This window comes from Condylura cristata, unplaced genomic scaffold, assembly GCF_000260355.1.
Source record: "Condylura cristata isolate star-nosed mole 26May11 unplaced genomic scaffold, ConCri1.0 scaffold00025, whole genome shotgun sequence".
Lineage (NCBI taxonomy): Eukaryota > Metazoa > Chordata > Mammalia > Eulipotyphla > Talpidae > Condylura > Condylura cristata.
This window is the reverse complement of record NW_004567126.1, coordinates 16958806-16968996: the sequence shown is the minus strand read 5'-3', so window position 1 is coordinate 16968996 and position 10191 is coordinate 16958806. Positions and strand designations below refer to the sequence as shown.

General features: G+C 42.9%; 1 protein-coding gene across 1 annotated transcript; it reads right to left on the bottom strand.

Moving 5' to 3' along the window:
• Positions 1-5368: 5368 nt before the first annotated feature.
• On the bottom strand, positions 5369-9249 carry LOC105854049 (bromodomain-containing protein 4-like). The gene is made up of 2 exons (XM_012729399.1): positions 7671-9249; positions 5369-5634 (listed from the first exon to the last, which is right to left on the bottom strand). Exons 1-2 carry the CDS (start codon positions 9247-9249, stop codon positions 5369-5371), a joined length of 1845 nt encoding a protein of 614 aa, XP_012584853.1.
• Positions 9250-10191: the final 942 nt, after the last annotated feature.

The window sequence follows — 10191 nt, the reverse complement described above, 5'->3', positions numbered from 1 at the left end:
GGAGGTCATCAAACTTAATTTAGTCTTTTGCTTAAAGGGAGTGATAACCCATAAATGCAAGGTTTCCTAACTTAGGCAGCTTTCACAGTACACTTTTTATACACTGGCTTAATTTCCCAAGTACTGACTCTATATGCATCTGTTAATTGATGTGTAGACAGTTTCCTGCCTTTTCTCTGGCTAAGAATCTGATTTTCCCTTGACAATATATTCCTAATGTCAGAGGTCAAGGCTTGTATTAACCCATTCTGAACCTGCCTTCAAGTGGTTAATGAAAGATCCCTAGAGCATAGCCTTGACCTTAACCTGAGCTGCATTTTCTTTAATTGGATTGGATTTTCTCCTTCCTTCCTTTGTTCCTTGGGCTCTAACCAGAGAAAGAAGCCAATTGAGCTCCTGGGATATATTAATTACAACATGTTTTGGCCAACCATGTTTTGGTTTTCCATTATGTTCATGTCACCCTTTTATTGTCCTCTACCACAAAACATCACATGGCCTTTCTGGGTATTTCCTTATTATATTTAGCCAGGAGAGGACAACCTACCCCCTGTGGGTGAGGGAACTCCTATGATGTCAAGTCATGAGGCAAAGGATTTCCTTTCCACATTCCCAAAGCTTCCAGGAGTACAGGCAATCCCACAGGCAACAGAGTATATGCTAGCCAAATCACTATGGGAGATCTCGACTTCTGGGAAGAAACTTAAAATCATTACCAAATAAGAAAACTGAAAATATTTTTGAAAAATTTTTAAATATGAGTTGTCTATAATAAAGTTACACTGATCTAGTTTTATAGTTAACATGATTTCACTTTATATACCTCACCATCCTCTAAAATAGGCACATGGTGAGAACTACATTCATATTAAAGATGAGGACAGGGTACTAAGAGAGCTTAATGACTTGCTCAAGGTGACCTGATGGACTCTGGAGCAGGGCTGAAACAAGTTTCACATTATTTCCACTAGTCTCCTTTCACTTCCCTTTGGTATACCAGAGTTAACTTACTAGAATTAACTCTTATACTAGAGTTAACTCTGTAACTTACTGTAATTCAGTAACTTATAATACCAGGTCGTATTATACAAACTACTCTGAGCTGTGATTGTCCAATGTGTTGGATCTATAGAACTGAATTACATATGGAATGAATTATTCTTTTCCTTTCCCCTGCCTTCTTATCCACAAACACCTTCAGTATATATTAAGACTGCACTAAATAGACCATGCCATTTATACATTGCTACAATTCTTTGTTTCTGGATTCTTCTTCCCCTATCTTATCTGTGTTCTCTGAATCCTATGTTGCTTCTATATATGCACTTTAAAGTTTGTTGCTCCTTCTTATAATTCTCATGACACAATGTCTAATCACTAATAACAGGTATAAAGAACAAATACAGAGTCTAGAGCAGTCTGTTGTTCCATAAATGTTAGCTCTTACAATGATGATAATATCCATTCTATTAGTTTCTTAGTGCAAATACAAGGATATTTTCTTTGTGTTTAGCATATTTATATTAACAAAGTCAGTATGTGGGTATTTAAAAAGGCAATTATGATGGGGAGGTTATATAAGTAATTCTAACAATTTTATCTTACTTTTCATGGCGGTAACATTGTTTTATAACATTGTGTTTTCGAGCTATAGGATCACATCATTCAGGAGCATGTGACCATACCGTAACCATCACCACGGTAACCAAAGTCCTCCACCATAGTCCACTGGGTCCCTTCCACATTTTGCTCTAGGGTTTATTAGTTTAGCTTCATCTGATACGTTGTTTTTCTATATTCCGTATATAAGTGTCACCATCCAGTATTTTCCTTTCTTCTTCTGACTTCTCTTGGCATAATCCCCTCCCAGTTGTCACAAATATTAAGTTTATTTTTATCGCTGAGTAATATTCCACTGTATATCTATACCACAATTTCCTAATCCACTCAGCTGTCCTTGAACATTTAGGTTTTTTTTTTGGTTCAACATATTTTTTTTATTATAACAGTTTATTTTTACATCATTTTGTACATTTTTTTTTCATCTCAATTGTAATCCTCACGGGTTTCCCATCACCAAGTCACCCGTGTGCCATTACCATAATCCTGTGCACTTCCCTCCCCACCCCCCCATTTTTTATCCCATTCCCCACTCCACCCCAACAAAATGTCTCTGGTATATGGTTGTTCATTATTCTTTGAACATTTAGGTTTTTTACATAATTTGCCCATTGTAAATAGTGCTGCAATGAATCTATGAATATATATATCCCTCTGAATAGTATTTTTGCATTCTACAGGTAGACCCAGGAGTAGAACTGCTAGTTCCTATGGTAGATCTATTGTTAATATTTTGAGATATCTTCATATTGTTTTGGAGGGCTAAACCTGAATTTTTCTACATTCCCACCACCAATTCTATTTTCCACATCCTCACCAATACCTGTGTCTTTTTAAGATGGGCCGTTCTTGTATGCGTGAGATGGTGTATCATTATGGTTTTGATTTGCATTTCTTTGATGATAAGTGATGATGAACATTTGTCATGTGCCTGTTGGCCATCTGCATGTCTTTGGAGAAGTGTCTATTTAGCTCTTCTGTACATTTGGTGATTGGGTTATTTGTTTTCTTTTTGTTGGAATTCTTTGTAGATTTTAGATACCAGCCCCTTGTCAGATATATGGAGTGCAAATTTTCTCCCATTCAGTAGGGTGTATTTTGTTTTCATAAGTTTCTTTCTCTCTGCAGAAAATTTTTAGTTTGATGTAGTCCCAATTGTTTATATTCTCTTTTATTTTCCTTTGCAATAATAATTTTAAAGAAATGCAGCTGACTCACAAGCACATCATATTTATGATTGTGAAATGGTCTTCGAGAACAAGTAGCACAATGGCTCTCAAAGTATGGGATGCTGAACAGCAGCAGTGCCTGGGGGTTGTTAGAAATTCAAATTTCCAGCCTCACACAAGATTTGCTGAAGAAACTTTGGGGATAGCATAAATCTGCATTTTTTTTTTAAGATTTACTTATTTATTTATACAGAACTGGGGTGTACAGGGGCAGTGAGGATTCACCTGAGACAGAGTGGGGAGCAGAACAGGCAGATCGACGAAGTACTCTGCTGAGGGAAACAGTGGACAGGTCAAGAGAGGTCTGCTCGCCATGTGGGTCACCTCCTGGGCGTGTGGAGATGGATCTCATACTGAAGTGGTTTTAGCTTCTTAATGCTCTGCTTTAACCCGCTGAGCCACCAGGGAGGGCCCTGCATTTTATTTTTACAAGCCCCTGCCCCAGATAACTGACATGCAAGATAAATTTGAGAACCACTGATCTAGTACCATAATCTAACTTAACACAAAGAAAATTAAGGCACTAAGAGTAAATGACTGAGTTGAAGTCATAGAGCTAGTTGACCGCAGATAGCACTGGGATCTCATGACAACTACCTGACCTTAACATTTCTTTCTTCCCATTGGTTACTTAATCTATTTTTTAAGGGTAATTCTTTATCCAGTTCATATTAAAAGGTTTCTATAGTTAGTAATGTTTACTGGAGTAGCAGAGAATCTTAGCTTCAGGATATTGGCCTATGTCTTCCGGTTCACCCTGTCATTCTCCACAGAGACATCTGTGGCAGCTCTTCAAGAGACAATATGTGGCCAAGGCAATCAGCTGACAACCAGGAACTACAGCGCCTCTGGAATGTGCCTTTGTGTTAAAGCCAAGAACATGGGTTCCTAGTCGGTCAATCACCTGAGTACATTAGGGTCTGGTGATTTCTACCCACTGTGAAATTTCTCTATAATATTTCCTTTGCAGCTCCATGAAGACTGGCTGAGATCCTCCGTGCTGCTCCACAGTCTGATCTTCCTTTCCCTATCCTTTCATGGTGTCACACTTCTACCCAGGTCCAAAGGCTTTCTGTGTCTATTCCTGCTTTTGTTCCCCTTTATGTTTAATAAGGGTTACCTCCAGTAAATCTCTTCTAACTCCCTCAAGGCACATGATTCTGACACATTACTCCCCTTGAGTCTCAATTTCCAAATGAATATAAAGAGGTCATAAGAGTCATTTCCTAAAGCAGAATTGGGAAACGATGAATGGCTGCCTTATTATTACTAGTCATTAGATTGCCAACGTCTTAAGGTTATTGAGATGCTTACATAAAGACCCTGACATAAATGTGTATCTGTTGCTTACAGACTATTCAGAGGATCACCCATATTTCCAACCAGGTGTGACAATGTGACAAATTCTGACCAATATGCTGTGAGCTGAAGAGATGCATTTTCATGTAGAACAAAACACAGAAGAAAAATGTTTTCTAACGCAGGCAAATTGCAAAGGTATGTGTTTAGGTTACTGCTCCGTGATCTGGAAACTAATATGGAACTCAGTTCCAGCGAACTCACAAAGGATATTGTGATCTGGATAAAGCTTTAAATGGCTAAGCACTGAGATTTTGATAGTAATCTGTTACCACATCTTAAACTATCTTGTCTTGTCTAAAATAATTAAGTTTTGTAAAATACACAGTACCATGAAGATACATGTCATTTTCATTTTACCATCTCACTTTGAAACATTCTTAACTGCAGTGGGGAAAATTGTGTATGTTTTGCCCAAAGCCCCTGCTATCTAATAGTAGAGTGTTTCTGTGAAACTTCTGTAAACCAAAAGGGCATTAAACAAGAAGCAATTATCATCACTTTATATGGAAAAAATTCTGAGCATTTTCAGGCCCCAAAATAACCTATCAGATCACACCAAATAGCACATAAAACCTAAAATAGAACTAACATAATAAAGACAGGAATGATTTGATGAATACACAGCCTGCATAAAGTAGGAATGAAGTAGGCTCAGGGTAGCCCCACTTACCGGAATCCAGAAGACAGCAACGCAGCAGAGGCTGGAAAGTGACGGTCAGGTGGTGTTTGTTAGTCTGCGTCCTGAGGTTGGGGTGGTGGGAGGCAGTCGGGGCGGCCAGGTCTCTGACATCGCCCTTCACCTTTCTGCTGCCTCGCTCTGGAAGGCCACGGCCGGTCATCTGCTGCAGCTGAGGTGGCCGGTGATGGCGTCAAGCAGCTCAGCAGGTGCCACTGCTTAGCTTCACGCCGCCTCCTAAGGCCAAGGCTTTGCAGGCGCCGGACATCCCGCAGGCCTGTCCTAAAACCTGAGCCCCTTCAAAGTTAGAGTCTCGCTGTCCTGCCATCGCGGCAGCACCTGGCGTCTCAGCGCACCCCTCACGCCAGGGCTTCGGGCCAGGCCCTGGGCAAACTCCCTTCGGCTGCGGCTCTGGCGCGGGGCTCCCGGCGTCCAGTTCACGCCAAACACACGGGCCTGTGAGCGTGGCGTTTGGGGCCCCTCAGGCCACATCTGGCTCAGGGGGCGCAAACTGAAGCAGGGGGAGCTCGGACCGCCTTGGCATGTTCAAGGCCACGGCCACGGCCACGATGTGCTGAGCGGTCCGGGTAGGAGCAGGCGCTGCCGGCGACTCCAGGGGCGGAGGCCTCGCAAGGAGCAGCTGCTGCCGGAAAACAAACCTTGAAACGCGACTGTTGCTTTCCGGCCTTTGTCGTAAAAGCGGAAATGGCTGGATTTCTTGCGTGGGTAAAAACACCAACTTAAGGCCTTTTGCGAAAGTGAAGTAATGTAAAAAAAACAACTTTGAACTCGGGGAATACCTGTGTCCCTATAGCATCAGGATGAAGATAAAATTCAAAGAAGGAAGATAAAGAAAACTTGATCTGGGAATACAATTCCCAAACTTAAGGTAGGAAAATAATGAATCACGGGAGGGGGCAGCGTGCCGCGTCAATCTTATTTCGCAGTTGTGTTTTTTTTTTTTTTAATTATTATTTTATTTTAAATATTTACTTATTTATGCATACAGAACTGGGCTACAGGCCAGAGGTGAGGGGGGTGAGAAGATTCACTAGAGGTGGAGTGGGGAGCAAAAGAGGAAGATTGACTCTGCTGAGGGGAGCAGTGGGTGGATCAGGAGAGGTCAGCGGTGCCATGTGGGTCAGCTCCCTGGCCGGGATCGAACTCATGCTGATGAAGCTGTGGTGAGGGTTAACCTCCCTGTTGTGCCACCAGAGAGGTCCCTTATTTGAAAATTTTTACTTGGAAGAATTCCAGAATTGAGTGTATATTCCAGGAATCGAGTGTCAATTCCAGAATTGAGTCCTCCAGGAACATTATGTAATTAGGTAGTAGAAGGTCTTATTTCCTGTGTTCATTTTGGTAGGGTGAAAGAATGAGCATTATTCAAATTCCTAATTTTTGCACGAAAACTAGAACAAGACATTTCTACAGTGCTAGTTTCTGTGTAAGTCAACCTGTATACACTGGGTAGGCTCGGATGTAGTGTAGAGAACATCAGCTGGTTTTGACCTTTTGAATAGTTGGTTTGTTGATTAACTGGCAATTCTTTCTTTCCAGTTCTTAGACTACCACCAACCTGCAGGAGCGACTGGCAGTGGTCAGCCAGAGTAGGGAATAATAAAAAGGCCAAAGCTGGATAAGGGCCAGATTTCCTAGCCACGGGAACGTTTGGAATTTCATTACCGTCAGAGAAATGGCAAGGAGTAGTACTGGTCCATGTGCTGACTTTTCAGGAATAAGATTTCAACCAGAACATCTTCGAGGGAGCTCATATCTTGAGTTTGGAATTAGAGAAGTGAATTTCTCTGTCTCTTTGGAGACAGAGTCAAAACTTAAAAAACTTGGAGTTTCTAATGGCAGAACCTAGAAAAGTATTTTATATCGATATTACCTTTAACTAATTTAGGGTGCTCACAACTTAATGCTGGAATACTAACACTAGGTCACACATTTTTGCATTAAGGAATGAACTGCAGTTATTCTTTGGGCAGAAATGGAGACCTGTTGAGTTCAAAGGTTTTGCAAGCAGTAAAAAAAGATAGGAAGAACATCTCTGTGAAATGTTAGTAAGAATGGAATAATTATAAATTTGCTGTTTTTGAGTTACAGATCTGTAATCAATTTAGTTTCCTTTTAAAGCTGTTACATTTAAAAGGTGAAGTAGCCTGCCTGGGTCATGTTCTATAATATGGTATCCTAGGAAACCATTGTTCTCAATACCCTTCCTTGCTCCTTCTTTCTTTTCTGAATGGAATTGATGACTTTCAAGCTAAGAAAAAATTCAGATCAGATCTTCTGTTCTAGATGTCATTCTTCAAGGGTAGCACATGTGTAGTCTTAGGATTAATGGGTCTGGCTAGAGGCTAAAATGATTAAAGGCTGAATCTTATGAAGGCTATCTATATAAGGAAGACTACTCCAAAGTATTTTGGTGTAAATGTTACTTTGATAGCACTACATTTGGGGGGAAGGGATGAAAATGACTGATTTTGAATCACAATGACCAGAATATTCTTTCCTTCTGGAGAGGCCAAAGCAGCAGCTGAGAGAGAGCTGGAGACTCAGAGACAGTATATGCAGAATCACTAAGGGAGAGAAAATTATCAGAATAAAAAGTATTTGGTAGCAGACACTTCATAGTACATGTCAGAAGTATTTCTCAACAACCACTACTATTTCAGTAAACATTAAGCACTTTCGTCACAAAGACTGATAGCTGGAGTTGTTTTTGGTTTGCATTGATTTCTTTTGCTTATTTTTTTGGTAATCAGTGACAGTACACATTAATGCAGAAACACCTAGAACAAAAACAACATCTAAGGATTTCCAGTTATGGTGATGTAAAAACGAGAAAGATAAGGAGGTTTTTCTGTGACCAGGCTCGACTTGTCTTCCAACAACAGTGGTTAGTATTTTTGCCAATTCCCTATTTCTACGTCTGTCCCTCATACTTTCTTTTTCCTCTCGTTCTTTTTCTAATCTCTGCTCCCTTTCTTCCGCAGTCTCCCTTTTGTAGAATACTTTTTCAGCCTCCTTAACTAAGTCCCTAAGGGCCATGTCCTGCAGTCCGTCCATCCGCTGGAGCTTCCTCCGGATGTCAGTGGCTGACTGACCTATGAAAGCCATTGCCATCGCCCCCCTATGCTCATCAGACTCAGGATCAAAAGGGGTATATCGCCTATAGGCTTCCATTAGTCGTTCTAAAAATCTGGATGGGGATTCCTCAGGCCCTTGGGTCACCTCTCTTACCTTAGCCAAATTGGTAGGGTGGCGTGCCGCCGCACGGAGACCTGCCATCAGAGTCTGGCGATAAAGCAAGAGTCGCTGCCTACCTGCAGGCATATTAGGCTCCCAGTTAGGTCGTCGCAAGGGGAAAGTCTCATCTATAAGGTTTGGTAGCTGAGTGGGTCGTCCATCAGGGCCAGGGACCAGTTTTCTGGATTCAAGAAGAATGCGATCCCTTTCCTCAGAAGTGAAAAGGACAGAGAGGAGTTGCTGACAATCATCCCAGGTCGGCTGATGAGAGAACATAAGGGACTCAAGAAGATCGGTTAGTCTGGTAGGGTCTTCTGAGAAGGGTGGGTTATTTCCCTTCCAGTTATAAAGGTCAGAGGAAGAGAAGGGCCAGTACTGCAGCACCGGCATGTCCCCCCCTTGTCCGTCAGGAACGGGGGGTCCAATGGGCTGAAGAGGCAGGGTAAAGGCTACATTATCTGGGGGGTGTGCCCTCCGGCTCCGAGTCCCATGTGCCGGGCCCTCTTCCTGTGGGTGTCCTTGTGCGATCAGCGGAGGGACCGGGTCACAGTCGTTAGCAGCAGCAGGAACGTTCCTAGGGTATGGGGGAGGGGGACCAGAATCGAGGAGAAGGAGATCAGCTTGAGACTCAGGGAGGACGGAAGGAGGAAGAGGAGGGTAGAGGGATGAAGGGGGTGCCGTTGGCTCTGGTGACGTCAGGGGAAGAATAGAGCAGGTATCTGGAACAGAAGAACTAGGACAGCTCGTGGTGGCCGAGGGAACTGCCGAGGAAACTGCCGAGAGGACAGCAGCAGGTGGAGGAAGAAAGGGTCGGACCCAGGAAGGAGGGTCAGTAGCCAAATCTTCCCAAACCCAGATGTAAGGTTGTTGGTCTGGGTGGCCGTGGGGTCCTGGGCTGAATATGATGGCCTTTACTGCCTTGATGGTGTCCTTATGGAAAGTCCCAGAGGCTGGCCACCCAACGCCGAGAGTAGGCCATTCAGACGTGCAGAAAGTCCACCACTTGCGTTTCTTGATGACTAAAGACAAATTACGAGCGCGGTCATCTACTTCAGACCAGTGTGATAGGGTTAAAGACAATGGGGTGGAGAGCCCTTGTCCCATCTCATAAACAAAAAGACACACAAAGAAGGCGACAAACAGGACAGTGGCAGAGACAAACAAACAAAGCCAGCTACGCCGTGAACGTCAAAAAGAAAATAAAATCCAATCTAATGGTCCGGACCTACGAGCTCGAATGGAAACTGGCAACAAATTCACAGAATCTGTCTGAGATAGCAAATGGACAGCCAAGCGTCTTTGGTCGTCCGCTCACTCCAGGGCATCCCCTGAAGACGTGGCCTGCGACCCCCTGACACGTCTGTCGGTCGCAGTCAGGAGAGACTCACGTCCCAGCCTGACAGCCACCACCACCAGTTTCACTCACCCAGTCAGTCGGTTCAAGCGAAGGCAGCGAACTCGGTGGGACCTCCAAATGAAAAGAGTTAGAACCAACGACAGACCGACAGACCGACAAAGACTCAAAAATTCAGAACTGCAGAAAAATGAAAAGAATTTAATACACTCGCGAGCGGGCTCAAGGTGAGGGGAAGGCCAAGAGCCCCGAGCTATTACAGTGAGCAGTTTTTAAACAGTATTTTAGGGAAGGGAGGGGGTACATTTCAGAGGCATGGAACGAGGAAGTTACAATGGTTTTTAGGATGGCAACCGGATGTCGCTGTTTTTCCGAGAGGTAGTTATCTTTTGGTCAAAAAGGAATTCTTCCCTGCTGAACAAGTCGGGCCTGGTCACAGAAAAACCTCCTTATCTTTTTGGTCAAAAGGGAATTCTTCCCTGCTGGACAAGTCGAGTCTGGTCACAGAAAAACCTCCTTATCTTTCTCGTTTTTACATCGATACCAGTAGGTGTTTTGATAAGAGAATGACTTTCACCCTTCCAGAATCTCCATCGCTTTCAAAAGCGAACCCAAGACAAATTAATAATTTATGAAATAGATAATGAGTAACTTCTTAATCCTAGGTGAACTGTAAAAAAAGGAAATCTTTA

Excerpts from the sequence above, each read along its gene's own strand:
- LOC105854049 (XM_012729399.1), bottom strand. The coding sequence starts at position 9,249 with ATGGGACAAGGGCTCTCCACCCCATTGTCTTTAACCCTATCACACTGG. Across the intron at positions 5,635-7,670 it reads AGGTGTTTCTGCATTAATGT|GCCTTAAGTTGGTGTTTTTA; the intron begins GTACTGTCACTG and ends CTTTCGCAAAAG.